We start from the raw sequence: 25700 nt of genomic DNA, 5'->3' as shown, positions 1-25700 counted from the left end.
ATACTCACACTGTGAAATGATTCAGAAATTGTTCTTCTTGCATTGTATACCACTGTGTGTGTGTTTTCTCTGTGTCATATTTATGTGCATTTGCTATGTTGTCTTGAAGATTTTTCTATTTGTCTAATGTGTGGGATCACTGAGCATTATACACTGAGCATATATAAAATAAAGATCAAGAGAAATCATTGTTATGGGGTTGATTAACTGAATAAACAAAGTTGGACCACAAGACCATCACAAGATAAGGACAGTAAACAATGTGGGACATTAGTAACACACTTTTTATATTCAGGGATTTGGTGGACTTAAAGACTGCACAGTGTTCAAACAAGAAATAATTCTTTGTCCTGGCAACATTTAAAAAATGTTGAGAGGGGGCATAACTTGAAAGGGAAATGTAATTCTTAAAAACCATTCTTAAAAGCTTGTGCATATCAATTTGTTGGGTGATTCTGTGAAATGGACTGGTGGATAAAATCAAACAAAGTAAAAACATCATACAGTTTTTTATTCCATATTTTTTGCAAGGTACAGAAATGAGGAAGGGGAATGTAAAGCATGTTAACAGTGATGCTGTTGTAATTTGTTTTCTTTTTCCACCTCCAATTCTTAATTTTTAAGTGCTGTTGATTTGATATAAAGAAGACAAAAATAGTGTTTAAAATAGTGGTTGGATAGTTGCAGTCATGAATGTGATATGTTAGGAATGCTTTCACAGAATTTTTTTTTTTAAACTTGGTACACATGTCCACTTGGCCTCGAGGATAAACAGGTTAGATTTTGTGTGGTCAAAGGTAAAAGTGGTCAAAAGGTGGTCACTGTGACCTCACGCTCTTCCCATTCTTGTGAAGGACATGTTTCAGGAACACCTGGGGGGAATTTCATTACATTTGGCACAAGATTTTTGGGGGTCAAAGCCAAAGGTCACTGTGACTCCAAAAACATGTTTTTGCCCACAACTCATATCCTAACTTTGACAAAAATTTCCACACAAATATTTAATAGGATAAAATGATGAGGTGATGGGATTATATCCAAGGAATCAAACATGAACTTCACTGTGACATCATAATGTTCAGCTCTCTATCAGTCCTCTGTACTCCTCTGTAAAAAGAGTCTATGTGAAGACAACACGTTTCTCACTTTCAATTTTTCATTGAAATCACACATGTCAATCTAGTGATAAAAAATACAGTAGATACCTTTAATTCCTTCAAAGTCTTCACTACATACATTATACAGACATTGATGTAAACTGGAACTAGTCAAGGTAATGCTAGTTAGACACAAAATGTTAATTTATGGTGTTCATTTAAAGCCTGTTGAATATTTATGTATGTTTATTTAAACATATATATTTAATTTACTTTTTTTTTTTTTGAAGTGTTTGAAATCCAGTCAAATCAAAGCTGTCAGTCACACGTGAGGCTTGCATTGTGCTGGGGGTCTATGAGGTGTGTGCGCCTGGCACAGAGGAGAGAGGCAGGGGGAGAGAAAGAGAGCGTGAGTGAGGAGGGTTCATGTACTGAACAAGCAGTCACTCCAGGAGTCACGTTGTTCCCCATCACTTCATCTGTTTCTCCAGGAGGACAAGTAGATGTGTGCAGTGTGTACATATTGACAGATGAGAATATTTGGAACAGAAGCCTTGTGAGACGAGCTAATTGATTTCTGTGGGTGGAATTAAGTGTTGGTCCGCTGGAGAAACAAGAGGTAAGTTGATAAGCGCACATATTTAATGTCTTAGTGTGTGTTGTTATTTTTTTTTTTCTTTTGGGAAAATGAGAGTCAAGAGGAGTCATGAAAGATGGACTGGAAGGAAACGCAAATTTTTATCAGAATTTATTTCTAGGAGCTTAAATAAATCATGTAATTAGTAAGATTTTCAGTGAATCGCACGTTTATAAGTTAATTTATTTCATGCACAAACGTATTGTGTTGCAATATGTACACATGCTCTCATTTACTTGCAGAGATGCCGTATTGTTGTTTATCAGCGCTATAAAATGAGGGTGTGTCTACTGGCGCCGATCACTGGAACCTTCACCGGCTGCGCGGCAAAAATATATTTGCAAATAGAAATAAAAGCCTTAAAACGAGCGCGACTAATTCATTTTTCTCTTTCAGCAGTCGGAAACCAAATATCTGATGTCGTGTATGATGTCACTGCTGTTATTGTAATATAAACGGTTAATAAATTGTTTCTGTCAATGAAAGGGAGAAGCACAAGGCGGGTGACGACTCGTTTTAGATGATCCACAGGTTGAGGGACGCAAAAGTGGATGAATACGCCGACGTCACACATCGGATTTTGAGATATTTTCTGCCAGTTGTTTATTATGAGTCAGTCAGTGTCAGTGATACCTGGCACTGCGCTCACATCGTAATGGAGAAGTCATCATCATCAGTGCGTTATTATTGTCGGCGCGCGCAGGTAATCATCAAAAGGAGCTGAATTTCTTAACAGTTTCCTTACAGCTGACGCGTTTATTGATAAACAGATGAGTGCCGATTTATCTTAAAGATCGACTGAATTTCAGCCGACTGATTCTGACTTTGAAACCGCCTGCCACACCCCTTTATCCCCTGTTGATGTGTGGTTGTCCTTGTGATGTGATATGATATGTCATCTTAACCCATTTCTCTTTCGGCGCCAGAATTTTCATTTGGAAACAGTCACCATGGAGATAACTGGGCACTATAACGACGCACATAGTTGTCATGGTGATGTAACATCATTATGATGGCAGATATTGCCCCCCCCCCCCACCCACCCACACACACACACACACACACACACACACACACACACACACACAAAGGTTATAAGACCTGTGGTGTGACCTATTTAGCTGCCCTACATTTTTAAACTTTAGGTTGATGAATAGGAAATACATTTTTAATCATCCCTGGGACTTTTGTATTTGATTTGTTTGAATATTTGGTCACCAAAAACATGTCCTTTTGGAAACCTTTACAAACATAGAGTGAAATGGGGAGATTTTGCACAATGATGCCAATCGACCTTACATTTAAAGGGATAGTTTGGATTGTTTGAAGTGGGGTTGGACGAGATCCGTTAAGGTAATCAGTGTATTATAGTAGATGCTGGTTAACAGGCCCCCGGTTTGGAGAGGCAGAAAGGAGTAGCAGCTGGGAAGGTAAACAAGGACAGGATCAGCAACTTAAAAAATCAGTTGAGGGATACGCTACATTTAGAATATTTTCACTGATTGAGTTTGTTGTCAGACAGCCATTTCTGGTGGGAAACTGCTGTTATGTAAGCCAAACAACGCGCTCTTCCAACCAGCCAAACTCCATAATGCAAGCTTAGTTGTTTTACCTCGGAGCTGGTCTGCCACTGCCTGGACTTGTTAGTTTGTATTATTGTGTGACTTCTGTGTTTTAAAAGGATAGTTCAGATTCACCAAGGTCACACAATAACACAAACAAACTAATAGATTGAGGCAGCAGTAGTCCAGAAACTCTTGTGTTCTACAAGGTAAAATTACTGATTTCACCTATGGGGTTTGGTTGCTGTAGAGAGAGCTACATTTGGCTTGTGTAACAGTGGTTTCCTGACAGAAAAGGCTATTTGAGGGCAAAATAAAGTGATGAATTCTAAATACAGCATACAGTTAAACTGATATTGATTTTTTTTTAGGTGGATCTTTTTTATATGGTTAAAATATTTTCATTGCAGATCCCGTGCACAGCAGTACATGGCTTACCTTTAACACTGGGGCTTCTCCCTGTTTCTAACTGGGTACATATTAGCTGGTATCTACTGTAGGTAATACAACACATCAATAAGTATCTCATACAACTTTACATCAAATAATCTGAACTATCTCTTCAAAACATTGCACATAAATGCACACAAATATCCTGCTGACAGTAAAGACACAATTAATAGTTTGTGGGTTGCAGTCTTAATGGACACTGTAGTCATACTCTGTCATTTGAATATAGTTTTCTATCATGACCTTGTCCACATTTTCTGTAATTAATCAGTTAAAGTGTAATTTTGGATGTTTGTGTTACAAAAGTTTGCATCACACTGATCGGACGATTGTGTGCAACACACACATTTGCCAGATGATATCAAAAGATGAGGTCATTAGTGACTGTTGAGCAATCTGCTGCTCAAGTCTGCTTTATCATCTCACTAATCATGTTGCTTCCAGTTATGTTGTCTCTTTGATCGTTTCCGTTTCTTCCTTTCCCTCATCACATTTTCCTCACCAAATTTTCTGACCTTTCTTCTTAATGCTCTGTGTATTTTAAACCCGAAATGCCACTATCATACAACTGTCCGCCCCTGCCTTGCTCTCTCTCCTCAGACAGTGTCTCCTCTGCATGCCCTTCGCCTTGTCCTCTCCTGCCAGACAATGTCTGTCTCTGTCTGCTTGTCTCCCATTCTCACTGTCTTTCAGCTTGCCTTTTTGTTGTCCCCGCATGACAGAAAACAGCCTTTTTTGCCCACTATTTCCTTGTCCTCCATTACAGTCGCCCTGCCTGCCCTTTTCTTGTCCTCTCCTCTCAGACAAAGGGGAGTCTGGTGCTGGAACTTAATATTGCTAAACAATAGTGCAGATAAGGTAGGTTAAGGAAAGATGGAAGGGCGACTGCTCAGGTGCTGTGTGTCATACCTGGGGAGTGAAAGGCTGCTGCTGAAAAGCTGCATGATACATTACAGTGGGCAGTGCCAATGCTGCCAAACATCCTAAAGGATTCCCACGGGACAAATGTGACACTGACCCACTAACGGTTAAAAATACTCCCCCTCAAAAGAGATTCATATCATACCCTAACAAAAGTGATATTCTTCACTGTGATCTCGTCATTCATTATTTCCTTTATTCATGTGAAGGTCAAAATTTCTGGTCGGTAATGTACATTTTTAAGAAACGTAAAATATAAAAGAGCTATACTGATAAATCAGGCTTATTTGTAACAGCGTATAAGAGGAAAATGCAGCACGGAATTGCTGAGACACACCAAGCTTTCAAGTAACTTTAAAGTAAGCTCATCCATGTCAGGTGACGAAGTATAAAGAGTGAGTTTATGGTGGAGTAGATAGATGATACAAACAAACACAGGATTTTCACCCAGGAGGCCAGGGTTCATGTCCTGTCTGAAACCAAAAGTTAACATTATCCAGAGTTTTATTTTACATGACTTACTTTACTTACATCATGTTATGTACTGTACATTACGTAACATACTTTTAACCCAAAACACGATCTTTTCTTAAACTTAACCAAGTTGGTAGAAGTTGATAGAAGTTGGTAGAAGCCCGTGCTTGGTCACAGTTCTCAAAGCAGAAAAACTAAATTCATGCAAATGTATGTCTTGTCCAACCGCTCAGGCTGCAGTTTATATCCATGTCCAGACTGATATGATGTATGTAGGGAAGATTATAAAGGTATTTAATAAAAAGTATTAAGAGAATTTTTTGGATGTATAAAGGGACAGATGAGAGAGCTGAACATTATGATGTCACAGTGAAGTCAGCCTTTTGACCTTTTCGGTATGAAATATTATCACTTCATCATTTTATTCTATTAGACATTTCTGTGAAGTTTTGTCATAATTAGTATATGAATTTTTTGCGTTATGGCCAAAAATGGGTTTTGTGAGGTCACAGTGACCTTGACCTTTAACCATCAAAATCTAATCAGTTCATCCTTGAGTACAAGTGGGTGTTTGTCAAGTTTAAAGAAATTCCCTAAAATGCGTTCTTGAGATAAGGCATTCACGAGAACAGGATGGACAACTCAAAAACATAATGTGTCTGGCCATGGCTGTCACCGGCATGGAGGTATAAAAATAGGTTTATAGTAAATTCATCACTATTGACCGAAACCTTATGATCAGCTTTCAAATATTGAAATCTGTATTTGTTACCAGCTGCCAATTCAAGGTCTATGAATAAGCCCTTTAAAATACCAGTAAAATGGCAGCAAAATGTAAATGTAAATAAAGAGCAGAGTTAAAACCAAGACGAGGGGTAAATTTGAACAGATTTATTACAAAAACACCACAATTATCAAAAAACTCAAATAATTCCTAAAAAGTCCATAAAGTCTTTGAGGTACACCCCTGCCAGTCCTTTGCCGTTCCTGTTTTGAGTTGAGCCACTCGTCCACATGAGATGCCAGCGGCTGGCTCCATGTGGTCACTGTGTTGTAGCTTGTTCTCCCTGTGTGTCTCCACTTTTCTCCTTTTCTACTTCCTGTACGCAGTGCCTGCTGCTTGTTGCCTTGATTGCTGCCTGGAGTTTGGTCAGTGTCTGAGGCTTTCAGGGGCAATAGGAAAAGACCACACTGCATACAAAATAATCACTTAACCCTGCACACTTACTGTCTTATCCACACCATTAACTTAGGGCATGATACATGATAGGGCATCACACCCCTCTCTATCCACCAGCTCAGCCTCATCTTTCCCTTCAACGTTCTGCCTCTCCATTAGCCTCACACTGACAGACTTTCACCGCCGGTACAGGAGAGCATCCGGCTGAACCCACACTGGGCGGGGGAGAATGTTATTCAGGAACATTTAGCAAATGGCTAAGTAGCTGCCTCATTCATAAGTTATTTTTCTCAAGTTAACTTGTTTGTTATAAGTATAAAGCTTTTTACTTTTGGTCAGACTTGCTGTTTCAGAGAGCATTATAATCCCGACTGTCCACGTCTTTCAAGTTAGATTGCACTTGACAGACATATGAAGGGTTTTCACGCCAGTTAGGCAGCATGTGATGATTGAAACATGAGGTGGGGGAGTTAAGAGGAGAAAAAAGGGAATAGAGAGAGAGTCTTGTTGATGCTGAAGAGGGGGATCAAGGTAGCTCAAGGTCGAATTCCCAAACAGTATCTCATTATGGTAACCAGCTCTATGGTGACGTGAGCCCTTAGCCACAAAGATTAACTCTTAAAGATCTAAACAAGGTTTGTGAGTGTCATGGATGCAAAACACTGAGTCCAACAATTAGTCTCATTCCCAGGTCGTCAAATACCTTACCAACCTGTGATTGGCCAAAGTTTCTGTCATGGGGTACATTTTCTAAAACTGAAAACTGCCAAGACAGACATATGGAAAGTGGAGTGAAAAGCCAGAGAGGAGTCAAATGAGGAGACACAGTATTGTTTCAAAATGAAGATAATGGCACATATTTTCAGACATATTCTCCTGGAAGCCCTTCAAAGTGTTGCACTTGTTGTTGTTCGCATCAATATTTCCGCAAATAGCAGTGTGACAAATGAGAGGAAGAGATCTAGAAACAGAAGCTTACTTTCTCAAGGTGTTAAGTGAGTGTGAATGTTGGACTGCAGGTTTTCAGAAAGATAGAGAAATTCTAAGCAACAGTCACCGCAGCAAATATCATGGGACATTTAAGCAGCTAAATGCAGAACTGTAATAAATTTAACTTGCTCTAACTTAACAGGACAAAGAAGAAACACTCAAGTGGGGAGACACACTCTATTACCCACCTGCAACCCATCTGTTTTTATACCCCTGATTAACCACACTGCACAGGATTGTAACTGTGGTCTGCGCATCACTAGCTCGTGTGCATGCATGTGTGCATCATAGGTGCACTCCAGTATTTAAACAAATAGCACTACACCCCTGGAAATATGTTATATATTTACTATACTAAAACATAAAAAGAAATAAAAGAAAGATGCCAAGTTGAAATACTTGCTTCTCCGACAACAACGCTACAAATCTTTTCACATTTATTCTCTTTAAATGGATCTAAGATCAATATGAATGTTGGCAGAATGAGTAAATGTCTGTCTGAGTCATAAGAAATCATCAGTAATCTTTTGGAAGGAGTAGATTTTTATTATGGTTAAATTGAGCAACATGTTAAAGGAGTTTGTCAGGCAGCAAGACAAGCAGTCACTGAACTCCAACTTTCAGAGCAGTGGGCTTTTGTTTTCTGCATAATGGGCTGGACTTAGCATCTACAGGCAACTGACAATTATAAATAGCTGATCAGCTTACCGTGTGGGACCCGCCTCCATTCCACCCACCTTGTTATTGTCAAAGTATGATGTTGTATAAAGTTCAGTGTCCCTTGAGCTCATGTAGGATAAGTGTCTCTCCAGCCTGCAGGCAGAATGCCTGAGCAGGTGGCGGAAGGAATCAACTCACTTCTACACATTTAATATACTTTCTATGAATCCAGCTTGTTATTTGCACTGCAGTGGTCATTTTTGAACACTAGGGAGTTACATCTTTCATTTCAAAGTTTTTTTTATGGAACTTTTGTCCAGTGACACCAAAAGAAAACTGCCTATCCCAGCTTTAAGACATAATTATCCAATTAGACTGACAGAGACTGTCTCAGGGTGGCAGAGTGGGTACATCACAGGGTTGTCACAGACTCACACTCACATCTACAGGTAACTTAGAAACTAACAGCTAGTATATATGCACTAGATGTGCTGAAATGGAACAACCCAACCGGTTCTCATTCTCTGCACCAGAAGAAATGGAGGGATGATGATGGTGAATACATTATGCAACAGAGATAGACATTTATTGATATATGAGAAATATCTTGTTATAAAGACAGCAAATGATTTTCTGTAATGGTGGCATCAATATGCTGCTGTCTAAAAGGCACGTCTGCCTTAGCATGAATAATTTCCCCGCCTGCTGCACTTGATCATGTATTTATTAATGTGTCTGAACTGAATATAAGTGATGTACAGTTTGAGGCCAGCCATCAGTCATCACCTCTGGTGTGGAGAAAAGATGTCTCTTTCAAGATGTGACAGACATGCCTTCAAAGACTATTTTGTCATATCTCATCATTCAAATCTGGATTTAATTTTAACTGTACTATGAAAGTCCCTCTCTGATTGCATCATATTTTTCATAACACATCCACCTTAACAGTTAAAAAGACGTTGAGAAAAGTTTTCAGTCTCGACTGCACAGTCAAAACTGAAATGAAAATCCTCTTTTCTCTCTTGTATTTCCAAATATTAAATGACTTTAATATGTTGGTAAATAACACTGTGAACCTGAGAACGTCAGCAGCAGTCAAACAAATGAGGCAATCGGTTTCCCAAAATTGTTTGAGTTAATAAGCTCGAAGGTTGAGTTACGTAAACGCAGATGTTTTCAGTAAATGCAACTCATACTATCAATTTACCCCCTCAAAGTTAACAGAAGTTAGCAGAATAAATAATTTTAAGTATAAAAACGAATTATTTCATGTTCAGTAAACTCAGTGATTATTAGTGTCTTTTGCCACAAAATTCATACTTCAAAAAACTCAAAATCATTCACTGAAAACAATATGTGTATATGTCAATATTTTGTAATTTATCAGCTGAAAACTTTTTGTCCACAGTTTTCTTGTTTAGCACAGTCTCAAACATAAATTATATTTGACAGAAAGGGAAAATAAATAAAACTTAACAATTGCAAAGGGGTGTCTTGCAAACCTTTAAGGCACCAACTTTATACATTTGTGAAATCAAGACAAATATCCAATACAAAAAGTCCCTCAACAAATGTAAATGTCAAAACTAAAAAGGAAACCCCATTTCACACCCACATCCACTCAAAAACATCAAAAAAACAAACACCTAACATGAAAACAAGTAATTCTAGTGAACTATCTTGCATGAAACATCCCATTAAACAAAATATTTTTTTTTCTGTAAAAGGTCACATAGGGTTGATTTTAGTTTTAAGTGTAGATACCATTAGTCTAATGATTGCCATAGGCCTTACATTATGTTCCTCAGTGTCATCTTATGTCACATTATTTCATAAATGTTCTAGTTTCCAGTATCTGTATGAAGGCTCATAAATCAAATAGATGGAGCACCAACATGCAAACAGCAACTAGGCACGAATGCTACAGTCGGTTCCTCAGCTAATGACTATAATGGACTCTATTCATTTAAGTGCACTATATGTCCTCTACCACTGCTATGGCTGGAGACAGACAAACACCCAAATGGACATAAATGGACCCAGTCAATCAGAGAGCCAGTTAGTGTGAGGGATGGAAATAAATAAAAGCATGTAGGCAGACCAGTGGACAGACAGGTGGCACTCTCAAACAGGAGAGGTAACGCTTGAGTTAAATAAAGCTTTTGGACTCTGAAGGCTATAGGTTAGAGCTTTGACATGTTTCATCAAATGCTGTAATCAATTACTGTCAAACCTTGTTTCCATCTGTAAACTTGATCGGAACTAGTTTTTTTCAACGTGTTGTCCGTCCACATAAATAAAGTGGATTGAAAAGCTGGAGAGGAGTCATGTGAGGAGACATGGCATTGTTTCAACATGAGAATAATGGCACACGTTCTCTCCTGGAAGGCATTCAAAATGTTGCACTTGTTGTTGCTGGCATGAAAAGTGCCACAAATAGCAGTGTGACAAATGGAAAACAAGACATCTAGAGACAGAAGCTTCTTTTCTCACCTCTGATTAGCTGGCCAATCAGACTTTTGGAGAACTACTTGGAGAAATTCTTGAATGCAGTCACCCCAAATCTGATGTCCAAAATGCTTAAAGGGAGGAGATTTCTGAAGATATCTGATGATCCGACAAGCTTGGAGTATCGGCTATACTGGCCTCTTATTCTGCTCCTGAAGTTTGATGCATAATACATCACCAGATAATATGAAAGGAAATGAGACCACACACACACATATTGACTAGTGACTTGTTGTTGCCACCAGGTCTCCATTTGTGCAGTCATTAAGTACTCTGGCTGGTTATTATTTTATTGAAATATCAGAAAGAGAAAACAGTAGATGACCTGACCTTTCAAACCTGTCTTTGTGGAAGTTTTATATGTGAAGACCCAGACATTTTACACTGACTGAAAGCAAAATGGTGGCTTCAAATAGATAAATAGCATCAATAGAGTTTCAGACATAAGTGCAACAAAGTGCATGTCATTAATCAAAACATAGTGTTACCATAAAACCTGAATCACACTTAAGTTCCTAGGAACAGATATTTTGCAGATACATTCAATGTGAATATTTTGTATCTACATTAGATCATCAGTGGGTTGACTGAAATAAGACAAAATGTCACACAAATGTCCACAAGCATGTCAGTGAATGTGTAGGTCTTCACATTGGCACAGAGGTGCTTTGAGCTAAATGCTAACGTCAGAATGCTGACATGCAGTTGTAATGTTTACTATTCAACTGGCTTAGTTTAGCATGAAAGCGTGCTAGCATTTCTTAATTAGCACTAAAAGCAAAGCACAGCTGAGGCAGGACTGTCAGTTTTACCCATATTTAGTCATAAACTTGTCTGACTCCTCTGATCATCAAAGTCACTGGGGTAATCGGGGACCCACAGATGTACTGTATGAACAAAATATCATAGCAGTCCATTCAGTCAGTTTGTTGGTGCATAAAAGCAAAGATGTCAGAAGATCACCAAAGTAATTAGGATTCATCCTCTGGGAATCATGAATGTCTGTACAAGTTGTCTTTGCAATCCATTCAAAAGATGTGGAGATATTTCAGTCTGAAGCGGGTGACAAACTGTCATTGTTACCCCTGGAGCCATGCAGCTAGCATGGTTAAAATGTATCTGACTGATACTACAGCTCCACCAAAATGCATTTGGCTATGAAAACCAGTTTAATATGAACACATTTTGTTGGAGACACAGTGGGCATGTGTGTGCATTGAATAGCCTACATGAAAATAGGCCAAGGTTGTGTGATGTCCACAGGGAGGAAAGTGTAGTTTCTGCCAGGAAAAGAGAACATGTAAGCAGGCTGTGAACATGGATCGTTATGCAAGATAAAAAAAAATATGTCTGCAGGCATCAGTCAAACTCTGGGGGTTTGGATGGAGCCAGGGCTGTGTGATGTGATTCCCACTTTCACACCACTTACTGTGTGTGTGTGTGTGTGTGTGTGTGTGTGTGTGTGTGTGTGTGTGTGTGGTGTATATAAACTGTATGTGTGCATGTGTTCAGTGTTATTGTTTATGTCCCATATTAGCATATATGCTCTCAGCTAGAGCCATAAAGGTTTCTTCAGCTTATCCTCATAAAGAAACACTTTTTGGTTCCTAGTTGAATCTTTTATAAAGGTTCCACTTAGAACCCTTTCAGAAAATTCCACTTAGAACCCCACGGAAAAGGTTATAGCTAGAACCATCTGTGAAAGGCTCCACCCAGAACCCCCTATGAGAGGTTCTGCAGAGAATTCTTCTATGGTTTAATAGTTCCACCCATAACCCTCTAGGCCTTTTCCACCAACATGGAATAGGCCTCATTCTGGTTCCCTCACCTACTTTCGAAACAAGCATTTCCACCTAAATAATGCTGTTATATAAATAATGTGCCAGAACTGGAAAAAACTTGGTTCCCAGCTAGAAGCAAAAATGAACAGGGTTTCCTTTGGGAACCAAAGTGTGCATGTCATATTCTACAGGCTGTGTGAAGTGTGAAGTGTCCTCTCTTGATGACATCCTTGATTAGAATGGTCTCACTCAAAACTGGTGGAAATGTGGGCTGGTTCACTAGATAGTACCAAGGTTCCAAGAACCTTCTTCTTAAAGGGCTAGAATTTGGTGGAAAAAGGCCCGCTGGGAGGGAGAACAAGCCATGCTTCCATTCCCTCAGTGAACCAGTCTGAACATTTCCACCAAAAATAACCTGGATCAGAACCAGGAAAAAAACACAGCTGGTAAAAACAGCAGGTTTTCCTTGGGAACAGATCATTGTGCACTGTGCAGTGCCCCCTGTTGACACCCTTTACAACGACAGGTCAACTCAAAACTGGTGGACGTTTCACTCCACTCTTAGAAAAAAAGGTCCAAGTGGGTTCTTCCTGAAGGGCAGAGGTTCTACCCAAAAACCATTTGCTTCTGAGTAACCCTCTTTGAAAAAAGAACCCTCTTCATCCACAGAACCCTTTTTGGAGGAAAGAATTCTTCATGGATTTTTTTTAAATCCTTGAAGAACCTTTTTTGTCAAGGGTTATTTTTTCTCTAATATAAAAGGGGACTCATTAGAACCCCCTGGGTGGGTTCTGGATAAAAAATGTGGAATATAAAGTGGTTCTCAGCAGACCAACATAGCTGGGTTCTTGTAGGCACCCTTAGAAGGTGGAATGACCATGGCTGGAACCCCCAGCGAGGGTTCTAGATAAAGCTATTGCACCATAGAAGGGCTCTCTTTTACAGCTTTTCATAGGGCATTCAAGGTGAAACCTCTCACAGATTTTTCTACGTAGAACTCTCTGAAATGCTTCCAGGTGGAACCTTTATGGAAGGTTCTACCAGGAACACTAAGGGTTTTCCTATGGTTTTACTTAGAATCTTTATTTCTAAGTGTGTAAGGTTCCAGGAATCATGAACAGAACCAATTCAAAAACCAGAATTTATTGGACCCTTGATGAACACTTTCTTAAAAAAGGCTCTTAAGAAGCATATGGCTCTGGGGAGAACCTCAGCCCCTCAGGAAGAACCCATTTGGAGCCCCTGTTTCTAATGGTGTGTGCTGGAGTAGTATAGCTTACTAAAACAGACCTCTCTCATTATATATTTTTTCTATTTCTTCCATTCTCTCTCTCGCCCTCCCTCTTTATTACTCTGTGTCAACAGTTGCCATGGAAACTATTTTGCTCTTCCTCTCTTCACTCCTGGTGTGTGTGGCTGGTAAGTGCCCCTTTTGCCATGAAACACTCACACACACACACACACACACACACACACACACACACACACACACACACACACACACAAACACACACACACACACACACACACACACACACACACACACACACACACACACACACAAACACACACACACACACACACACACACACAAACACACACACACACACACACACACACACAAACACACACACACACACACACACACACACACAAACACACACACACACACACACACACACACACACACACACACACACACACACACCCATATCCGTTCATACAAACACACGTAATTGTCCATGTGGAGGCAGTGTCGGGGCAGGCAGTGATGCTACATGAAAAGGCACTTAGTGGGTGTGGGATCGTAGCAAAACATCAATTACTACTTTAGGGCTTTATGTGTGGGCTTCACACATTGGCGAGTCACTGACTGTGTGTGTGAGGTCTGTTTATAGTGTGTGATTAAATGTAAGACACGTAAACACATGCTCACACAGTCACACACTACAAACAGATGATGTGGTGCTGCACACTGTTTGTTCTGACACTTGGAGCATGTGTGAGGTAAAACACAGACAGACAGGCAGATAGACAGACAGGCAGACAGATAGACAGACAGGCAGACAGATAGAAGATAGACACACAGACAGACAGACAGACAGACAGATAGATAGATAGATAGATAGATAGATAGATAGATAGATAGATAGATAGATAGATAGATAGATAGCATTTCTAACTCATCTTATCCCTTTCAATTTCTTATTTCTACCCTTGTCCTTTTCTCTTTCTCAGCTGTAGCAGACTCCAGTGCAGACGGTGAGTACCCTTGATGTAGTCTCTAATGGGGGTCACACCTCAGTCCTCACTGCCAAATAGGAGGGTCCATTGGTTTCCAGACAGAATCAGACCCTTATAGATTGCCTCACTACAGTGAGCAGTGACAGATGAATTGATTAAGTCACAACCAGACCCAACTGTGTGTTGATTAGAAATAGATTTTTATAGAGTGAAATCAATGCTGAAGACATGAAAGTGGTTGTGTGGTACGAAAGAGAGAGATGATAATGTATGACAGTGTATTTGAGTGTATTCATATATACAGTATATGTACAGTTTATGCATCTTAAAGAGTATGAACAATATAATTAATTTATTTATGATCTATTAATTAATATAACTTATCCTATTCTCACTCCCTATTCACAAAGAAGACAATGGTAGCCCTAATCCTTGTCCAATCACAGACAAGTCACAGTCAAGTCATTCATAAAATCTCAGAAAGGTGTCTGCAGCTGATAAAAGTTGTCAAGTTTACCTCTTCCTATGTAAGTCAGTTCTTAACTCCAGATTGCAAAGCATCTCTTTAATCCAGTGACAACAATCAGGTCTCTGAATATCTTTCCATATGTAAAGAAATTACCGGTTTGGTTTGTAACAGACAGAAGTTAATAAATTTGTGTTTACTTACATTAACTGGGGAATCTTCAGGGCCTATGAGCAATAAACATGTTTTAGCTTCTTTGGGGAACATCATGGTTACTGTTAATAAAAGTGTACAGGTCAGCTGGAGCACATAGGTGAAACAGAATATGTGGGTGGAGTTTAGTTACAAGAGTGATTTAAATCAAATCCTTTGGATATAACTGGACCAATTCAGAAGTGGCATAGTGAATATACAAGATGATGACAAGATGATGATGAATTCTTGGATATACTTCATCAAATGCATTTCTGTCAAATTTTGTTGTATAACATACATTTTATAGGAATAAGAAATTGAAGGATTTTTGATATAAAAATATGTTACTTAGCATGTAACAATACATAAATGAACAATTAACAAAGAAGAACTTATGTTTAATGACACCACTGATAAAATATATCATAAATGTGTGGTTTCTGTCTATAATGTTTTCACAGATAAAAAGGACAAAGTTGACAACCCATTTATTTATGGTAAGTTTAGAAAAATCTGTATTATCTGTAAACACTGATCATCATCAGCACATTGTGAACTCACAGAGACAGTGTCTACATAGATAAAAACTTATTAAATGGCACATTGATTACATGTCTTTCTCTCACTGCTGTGTCTCTTCTGTGGTATTCTGGCGTCAATTTCCTCTGCAGACTATGAGAGCCTGAGGATTGGGGGATTGGCATTTGCCGTGGTGCTGTTCGCACTGGGCATTCTTCTCATCCTTAGTAAGTTAACCTTTGTCTGTTTGTTTTTATTTATTTTTCTATTTAGCTTATATTTAACCAGGTGAATCCTGTTGAGATCAGCAGTCTCTTTTTCAAAGAAGACGTGGCACAGCAGCACAGAAAACAGCAAGAACAACAATAAAACATATAACATATACATTTACGTGTCAAAATAATCAAAATTGCTGTGGCAAGTGCCAGCTGATTCATTCACCGCTGTACTGAGCTCCAATTAATCCATTAAGACTGATCTCAGATGGTAACTAAAGTGTACAGTCAAAGACCAAATGTATGATGGGACTTTACCCAGCCTGGCTTTATTAATGAACAAATACCTGTGCCTGAGCCAGAGATGGCCAACCAAACCTAGAGAAAAATGTACTGTGACGAGTGAGGGCCTTACAGTTTGTAGTAAATATGCAGTGTCTCACATGTGTAAGCAATGTGTTTTCTCCTAGAAAGGCACGCTAGAGGCCACTTCACCAAATTTTGTCCACTGTAAAGGCACCCGAAAGGACATTTTACCACATTATGTCAACTGGAGGGGCACCCTAGAAGACACTTTATTATATTGTCTTGCACATTGGAGAAACATGACTTATTTCTAAAATAACACTCTAACTTTAGTCTCAGCTTTTTAAGAGGATTATCAACCTGCAGTTCAGAAGACAGGCAGTCATAAAGCCAAATACTGAGATATTTATGACAGGAGACAACTTCTTTTTGTGAGCAATAATAATATTCAACATGTTGTCAGGCTTTTCAGGCTTCTCTTTCAAGCATTTGAGAAATGTTGTGTTCTATTAGCATTTTAAACCAGCTTTAGTTGTGATAGCTGAATCTCAGTGTATGTGTGTGTGTGTGCTTCTATATCATTTTATTATGTGTGCATACACGCACTCAATGTTATTAAGTGTTCCAGTCACTTTAAGAATAATTAGTAATAAATGAATGAATCATTATGGCATTTCCACACTACGACAAGGTTACTTTATCAGGTGATATAACGTGTCTAACTAAACTAATTAAACCTGTGGCCAACACAGCTAATGATTTCTGATGTTTGTAGGTCGACGATGCCGCTGCAGTATCAACCAGAAGACCAGGTATATCAGTGTCCTTCTCTGATTGAATAAAAATAACAAAGACTTGGCTGTTTAAGGGCTTTTCTGTCATATTACGTGATTTGGTTGCCATGACAACCTGTGGATCCTCTCCTCAGGGCCCCTGGAGATGAGGAGAAACAGGAGGAGAACCTGATTGTCTCCACGGGTGAGATGCACATTTAAACTCTCTGTCAGCTCCTCTCACCTCTGCTTCACCCCCTGACATACTTCCATAATTCAATTTCCCTTTGGGAGAGGACACAGCAGCACAGAGGAGGAGGGGGTTCAACGCATGTTGAACCATACTGTATGTTAGAGACACACAGAGAGAAAGCATGCAAGTTATATACTAGCTGACATTTTCTAAGACGAATAACTTTGATTTTAAGTTTGATCTTCGAAGCTGTTTCAGGTTTTAGTTTAGTTCCATAGAATAAAAACCTACTGATAAAGAGTTGTCAAACTGTAATAGGTAATTTATTACAGGGAACAGTTTGTCACCTTTACCCTCCCTGTGGTTGCATTTGACGACACTCCAACAACTGAGACTACTGTCTGAGCTGTTGTCTGCAAATCAAGTGTTACATGAAGGAAGGAGCATCTATAGCAGAAGGTAATAGAGCAGAATAAAGTGGGGGTAACTTATGTATTTTTTAACTTGTGTGTAAGTGACTAATTGAGGTGACCATTTTTGTAATTGGTCGAAGCACTTCCACTAAAAGAGCTTTATTTGCCCTTGACAGACTTACATTGTTGTCTGACGACAATGTTTTTTAAAAGAGCAACCTAACCTTTGCAAAACTGTAATTTTAACATTTTCATTCTCTACAGAAACAAATTAAAACTCCCCCCAAAACTTCTTTGTTAGTCCTTTCAGTATTTCAACAATCATCAGCTCTGGTTTGGTTGAAATAAACTCTTAATTAAATGTGTAAATATCAGGAGGAGAGTGAGAGAGAGGTCCGCTATCAGCCAGAGTATATTCATACATGAATACATTCATTCCTTAGCGTGGTGAATTAAAGGTTTATTTTGACCAAATAACAGAGTTGGTCATTGTTGAAGCAGTCAGTAGGCGATTTGTTAATTTTTAACAGGAGGGATGGCCCAGTGGGAACACCCTTTCGCCTTGTTCTTTTAAGTAACCCACTATGTAAGCTATATAGTTTCAAGAATATTATAGACCCAAGACAAAACTGACAGAAGGGCGGGACAGAGTTAAAGGCACAATTGACATTTTGGTGAGTTTTATTTAGTCTCCAGTGAGTTTGAACAAAGATGACTACGTCAAAATTATAGTTTTGCAAAATTAATCTGGTGAAGTTTGGTGAGAGCAACAAAACAGCTGTTTCTAGCTAAACAAAACAAATCTCAGTCTTTAAAAAGGTCTTTGTTGTCAGACACTTGTGATAACAATCTGAGCATGTCCGCTGCAAAACAGGCACTTTTAGTTGACTTACTTTGATGAGGCGCAGTTGCACAGAGGGAGTTTGTAGATTAGTTTTGCTTCTGACGGCTGCAGCGTCTCAATTCTGGACCAATTTCAAACTTATGCATTAGTCACTTTAAACATTGGAAAATAGGGTCCAGGTAGAACCCAACAGTATTCAGAAGTTAAGTTTTCAAGTCTTACCTAATTAAAAAGAGTGAAATTTCAGAGATGGAAGAAAGAAAGAGAGACACATTCTGGACAGTCTCATTAAAGGGTGTATATCAGTAAACAGTATAGTGTGTCTCTATAGTATTTTGTATTTTTAAATACTCTGTGGAATCTCATAATTATGCTCAAAGACAACTCACTATCTTCCTCCTCAGGATCAACTTGAAAGCTTCTCTCTGACTCACACATGCACTGCTCATTCCTGCTGGTCATTTGCCCAAACGAGGTTTGTCCATCCAGAATAACCAGTGAATTACAAGCTAATGTCTGATCAAAATGTCACTGAATTTTTTGATGGTATAATAGTTTGCAACAAGGTTTGAAAACTAAAAATCACACATAAAACTCATTATGTTAGCAGCACTGCTTCATACAGTGCTTTCAAACCAGTTCAAGGATGCTTTGATATCCTTGAACGCACCACCAAAGAGACAGTTTTATAACAGCTCCTGCTTGTGATTGTGTTAACATAAAGCTGCTGAAATGTTGAGGGTGTTGTGTTACTAATCTCAGTTAGGTTCCAAGACTGTGAAGGTTCAGTTTCATAATGTGTTTTTCAGCGTGGAAGGCACTGGTATTCAGATCCTTCGTTCACGTAAATGCAGTGATACCAGAGATTTTTGTTTTGTATTGTCTTTTCTTTTTTCTTTTTTTTTTTAGCTAATTTGAACTGTTTCTTACATGCTGTTTGGATGCTTATTGTATACTCATGCATCATTATTTTATAAGGCTTTTATATGTTTTGTCTATAAATAGGGTTATCGCAGTGGCTGAATTCCCCCTGTGTTCATTTAGGTTGAGCATGGTATGCAGTATTAGTGCAACTCTTTTTTTGCATTTGCCAATCACTTAATTCATGATAAATGAAATAATCTGGTGCAGTTATCAACATTATCTGTGGATCTCACCTAACTGACCAGCAGGCAAGTTTATGGTATGAGTGATATCGTTCCCTTCAGCGCATGTTTATCGGGTAAATTTACATATAGCAGCAATTTAAATATAGCAGCAATACAAACATGCACACTATAAACATTCACAAAAAGAAACATGAAAAAACAGTTACCTGCATCAAACCCATTACTCTTGTTATTTAGTGGGCTTTAGATGAAGCTTAACATTCACACAGTTTCTCTTGACTTCTTGACTGCCCTTCAATATTGTGTCATTTTTCTAACAGCTTCAGCCTGTGGTATTTACCATACAAGCAGTACAGCATGCTGATGCTGAGAACAGGCATTTTTGCCTTTATTTGATAGGAACAGCTGAAGATATGACTGGAAAGGGGGTAGAGAGGGAGGGGTTGACACACAGCAAATGGGTATTAGGCTGGTGTTGCACCGGCGGCCCGCTGAGGACGATGAGGACTGACACTGAGCTACAGGGGTGCCCTACAGCCTCTAAATTTTACAGACAGCCAGTATCGATCATCCTTGAGCGCCATATTGTTTGTTGAAGTTTTTTTAAGCACTGATTCATTCACTTAACATGCACTGAAGTGTTAAAAAAAGAAAGAACCAGTCTCGTGAAAAAAGAAAAGACAAAAGCGGTTGTCTTGATTGCTTGCCATGCCCTGTGGTTGGTTTGTCAATCAAGTGGTGTTTCAAAATTGTGGTGATTGTGACAGCCCTATGTATAGGATTTTAATCTGCAATGTAACCAATAAGTACACCTATTCAAAAATGTAGTGCAGCAGAAGTATAAAGTAATAAAACTAAAATTAAATACCTTGAAATTGTACCTATACAGTTGGTGAGCACTCCTCATCCTTAGAATAAGGTCAGCAATTTTTATACTGCATGTACTCACCAACACTTAAAGAGCAGCAGAACTATCAGCATGGTCCTTCAGGTGACTGTATGTAAGTAAATGGATAAGAGAGACAGAAGTAGTGAAATGACTGTGGGCAAGATTAATAATTTCCACTTAAGCCTCAACTAAACAACTTGTCCTTCACCTCTTTCAGCTCCAGCAGTTGCAGCAACTGCAGCAGAGAACTGAGGCAACTTCACTGGACCGGACTGCCTTCTGCCATGATGATAAATTTTGTTTGATATAAAGCCACTATAACAATGGAGACATTGATTATTATTATTATATGAGAGGGTAAGAGGGGAGTTATACATTTAGAGGTGAAATATGTACATAAATCTTGTGCCCTGAAGACAAACCTTTAGCCTGTTGTGCTCCGTTGTGACCGTGCTAGTTCCACAGTGCTCTTGTCCGTTCCTGTGCCTTTCTGTGACAGTCTCTCACGCCAGTTCTTCGTCTTAGCCAGTAGCACCTTTGACACAAGATTGTCTTTGAAGACTTTTTAATGTTGTGTGGTCCACCGTTCTTCGTTTTGTACTCCTATTTCTTGACTTTAGGTTTTAGGATTTGTCAATTTGTTGTTTATTTTGTCAGTTGTCTTGGATAATATTTGTCACTTTGGACTATAATATATATGCATATATACTGTATACATATATAAGTATATATATAAATACAGATAGTTTACAGATAAGATATACAGTAATATATCCTTCATTTAGGTCTTTGTTTGAATGGTTGGGTGTGTTTGTGTGCACATGTTGGCATATGTGTACATGCATACCCTGTATGACTGTGTGTCTATCACAAGTGCATGTGTATCTCTACATGCCTTATAAAAGACAATCTCAACTGCCACAGCTCTCTGACTGAGCACAGGAATGGTTTGCAGGTATCTGCACGAACTCCTCCACTGCAGTGTTGGTGGAGGGAGCTCCTGCATCAGCTGTCTCACTGCCTTCTTCTCCACATATCCACTCCTCAGCCCCGTCACTGGCTCCACCAGGATTAACTTGTCTCCACCAGACTATGATTAGTTTCCCCATACATGCTCAGTAGTGCTGCAAATCTGTGAAGCCCGGATCTGTTTCTTTTCTCTGTCTTGTTTGTTTATTAAATTGCTAGGTCGATCTCTCTAATGTGATGTTCTGAAAAAGAGAGACAAGGTTTAAGTGTTGAGTTTGAGAGAATGTAAAATTGATAGTATCTCTGTGTAGGACTACATTAAGAGTAGCCTATAATGTAAGCAAAATCATAGCGAGAGAGCAAATAAACAGTCCTTGTTGTGAATCTCCTGTCAGGTGAAGCTTTCATCAATCTTAAGTCTGAGTGTTCCTGTTTTAAAGACAAGTAAACGCTATGTTCATTCAGCGCATGAGGCCTTGTTGTGTAGCAACCTGTTGTGCTTTTGGCATAAATCAATAAAAGTATGTCTGACCACACACAACAATGTCTTCAGGGTCTTAATGCTCAAACATTTTAGCCTAGGGCACTGGCCTTTTTTTCATAAATCAATACAGTAGGTCTACATCATGACTTCCAAATGTCTTAATATATGTCAACTTTTCCAGACATTCAGTACATATAAAAAGGGAAAACAGAACAAAGGAACAAACAAACAACAAAAAATCCAAACAAACCAAAGCAAAAACAGGAAGACAGTGAATTACAACACCCAAACATTATAGAAAAGCACCTATATGTACCTTAATGAACTGGAAAAAAATATTCCAGATGTCATTGAATTTCCCTTCAGTATTATTTATGTAAGCCAATGAGTAATCAGAAGAGGCAGTTCCGCCATGAACTTAAACCCACTCAGTGAATTCTGTTTTTTGTGTCTTTTTCTAGTTTTGTACAAAAAAAAGTTCATTTCATTTCATAACAGGAAATTTAATCTCTGATACAATATTCATAGGAAATAATCTGCTGTTTTAAATAAACGTCCTGAAGCTATTGTGTTCAGTATTTGGGTTAATTGTACAGTTTAATGGTTGTTCTGTACATGTTATTGTTATGCATTAAATATAATATGAAATATCCGTAAAATATGAAACTATAAAACTTAGTCAGGGGTCATCAGTTTACTCAAAAGTATCCTTGAAGGAAAAAGGTTGGAAACCCCCGGCCTAGAGCATCAGATTTCACAAGCAGCCCTTCAATGGTATTTGAAATCAACCTGGTAATTTCGTCTCAATGTCAGTCAAGGTTACAAACTGCTACTTGGAACTATGAAACTATTTTGCAGAGCCAGGGATAAGTTGATCTTCTTATATGACTTCAAAGGTTGGCAGATATGTCCTCTTTATTAGCATCAGAGTACAAACTTTACTGTGTGAGACTGTAAATATGTAACTGGCTAGACTGAAACATGGCTGTGTGGGCGTGTGGAGGTGGTTTGTGTGTGTCAAGAAGGTGGGAGGTTGGTCTGCACCTGCCCCTGACGCAGACGGGGCCACACACAAACTCTCACGTACATACACCTGGACAGAGGTAATACAGAGCCTTCAGCAGCTCAGGTGAGTGATAACTTACTTTCCTAAACAGTTAAATGTTAAATCAAATGTGCATGTCATAGAAATCAATCTGATGTATCCACTTCAAATGATGTTTGAACTTAAAATGCCTAGAAATGAGTATAAACTACTACTGTGAGATTATAGGCAAGGCAAGGCAAAAATATATTATAAATAAGACATTAAGAAAACATTAAAATTGCACTTAAAAAACAAAAACAAAACAGAAAGTGAAAACAACTTAAATAGTTTAAGATTAAAGAAACTGCATCTAAAAGATAATGAAAACAAAAAGCAAAGCAAACAAATGCTTACAGATTAGTGTAAAAAGAATTAAGAACAATTACTGCATCTATTTCATTGGAAAGATGCAGTAGGACCAAGTTTCTCATGAGTACAACATTAATCCAGGCTCTGGATCTGGGTGGATTTAGGGGGATTTGGGGTTGGTTGAGCTCTATAATGTGTACTTCTGTGTGGAAATACAAAGTATTGGGATTCCTGCAATGAAAAGTAAGCTGCTCCCTTATTTAATGAGGCAAAATATAAAATCACACATGCTCCACTTAATATGTGTTGTAAAAGTGGGTTTAGAGGGCAGACGGTACTTCGTTGTCACTGTTCTTGTTAATTGAAGAAATCTAATAGCAGTGATGTATTGCTGCACTTTAGGGGTGGTGGTATGTTTATCTGCTAAAATCACTGGCTATCAATTCTGTCTAGGTGTCACCTCAGCCACTCTTTCTTTCCTCCATCTATAACCTCGATCAGCCTGTGCAAGGTTCAAGGTTAATGAATATTGGGGCTGTAATATATTAATGAGTAACTCTCTGGTATGCCCTTCTGCTCAGTGGTGCATTGAAAAGGCGTGGACGCATAATAAATAAAAGCACAATTCACAGTGGCACTTGCTCGAACAAAATGGAGACAGCCAGGGAAATTTTTACTCTGTTAATCTGTGTAAGTTAATGATTATAAGTCAGGAGATGTAGATCAAACGACAAGCTTGTGTACAATGTGTGAGTGTGTCTGTGTGTGTGAAGGATGGAGAGAGGAAGGGTGGAGGAAGGAGGATCAATATTGCCATTAGCCTCTTAAAGTTCTCAGCAAAGATCAAGACAATCATTGCGCTCTTAAGTCTGTAGCAGGGCACCCAGTGAGGCAATTTGTCAGGACGTATAGAGTTTCCGAACCTTTCAGCTACCTCTCATCTAAAGTGAATAAGCTGATATAAATGAGACTCTAACCTAATTAAAATGGAGGGACTGTTGAAACCAAATCTACACAAATCTTCCTCCAACACAGACCTGATTGTGAATACATGTATTGTCATTGTATAATAGATGTTCCTGGTTCAGTTATTTAAATCAGCAGACATGGATGGGCAGCCAGCTGGCAGCTTCTGTTATCACCAGGCTTTTGTTAACTGTTTGTATTATGTCTCTCCAGTTTTGACACCTGAACACACACACAGACGAGACATCATGTCTTCCAAAGGTAGGTCACACTGCAGCTGAACTGCTGATTATCTACAAGCAAAGAGCCACTTTAACATGACACAAGCTGAGTGACATAATACAGTATTTGCAAGGCCAAAGCCATTCTTTCTGTTTCTGAGTCAGAAGCACTGACAACAATGTGTAAATCATATGCCAGAGTAACATAAGGATGACTTATTATTTATATCCTGGGTAATGATAAACAACAATATTAAGCTTAAAATAGGTCATACAGTGTGTCGCCAGAGAGCCTGACAAAAACAAAAAACTGAAGGGGATCCTGAAGCCTCACAGTTCAGGGTCACCTTATCAGATTTGAGCATTCAGTCACAGCTAATTATGTAAGTAAAATTCACCAGAAAGGCTCAGGATTACAAACTTTCTGACAAAATGTGTTTTATTTATAAATGAAGAAATGCACTTGGGTGGAATTTTACAGAAAATCAAATGGAAAAAAATCTAATCTAATCTAATCTACCTAACACTGTCCATCTAAAATTCTATCTAACATCTATAAAATATATTAGCACCCTTTAATGGAATTTTTCCAAACTGGCACAGGAGGAGGATTTGGTTGTTACCATGTCTGATGTAGCTTAAAGCTACTACAAAGAACTTTCATAGTGTGTTGATTTTGAAGACCCCTGTAGACAAAAAGCTGTACTGTTTCCACCATAATAATAATAATTATCACAAAATATAATGCCAAAAATAAAATGATCTAAATAAAAATTCAGTTTAACTGGCTAATTCACTGCAACCTGAAACCAAGCTTGTTTCATCTGAGATCCAGGAGACTACAACCCCGTGACAGGCATTAATTGCAAACTGCACTTTATTGATCACACACACCGAGGAAATTCACAGGTTACAGCAGCTCAGAAAGTACAGATAGAAAAAGAGGTGGGTTACAAATAGAATAAAGATCAGGTAAAAATAGAGCAAAAACATTAAAGAATAAAAATATAGAATAGAATAAACTACCAACACAGACTATATACAATATTTACACCTTTGAAATTGAGACTGTTTCATAACCAGTTGAAAAATCCTTGTAGTAGCTTTAAAATGTACACATACCACCTCTGTCTGCATAATACATGGTGTCATCCAATCAAAGCCATATATTGATTGCATTATTTACCTGAGAAATTAGCCACAATATACTCTGACACCAACCCTGGAGCTGTCGAGAT

General features: G+C 38.6%; 1 protein-coding gene and 1 long non-coding RNA gene across 2 annotated transcripts; both read left to right on the top strand.

Moving 5' to 3' along the window:
- Window positions 1-1531: 1531 nt before the first annotated feature.
- LOC146328080 (uncharacterized) lies at window positions 1532-14522 on the top strand. The gene is made up of 3 exons (XR_014769936.1): window positions 1532-1716; window positions 13626-13679; window positions 14499-14522. It is a non-coding gene; the product is annotated as an uncharacterized LOC146328080 (long non-coding RNA).
- A 773-nt stretch (window positions 14523-15295) lies between these two features.
- fxyd6 (FXYD domain containing ion transport regulator 6) lies at window positions 15296-21020 on the top strand. The gene is made up of 6 exons (XM_084716270.1): window positions 15296-15320; window positions 15627-15662; window positions 15837-15911; window positions 16981-17017; window positions 17134-17183; window positions 20644-21020. The coding sequence occupies exons 1-6, from the start codon at window positions 15296-15298 to the stop codon at window positions 20676-20678; spliced, it is 258 nt and encodes an 85-aa protein (XP_084572396.1). The 3' UTR covers window positions 20679-21020.
- The last annotated feature ends 4680 nt before the right edge of the window (window positions 21021-25700 follow it).

Source organism: Lutjanus erythropterus, chromosome 4, assembly GCF_056507025.1.
Source record: "Lutjanus erythropterus isolate fLutEry1 chromosome 4, fLutEry1.hap2, whole genome shotgun sequence".
Taxonomy (NCBI): domain Eukaryota; kingdom Metazoa; phylum Chordata; class Actinopteri; order Lutjaniformes; family Lutjanidae; genus Lutjanus; species Lutjanus erythropterus.
Note: the sequence above shows the minus strand (reverse complement) of the source record. Positions and strands in the feature narration are given on the sequence as shown.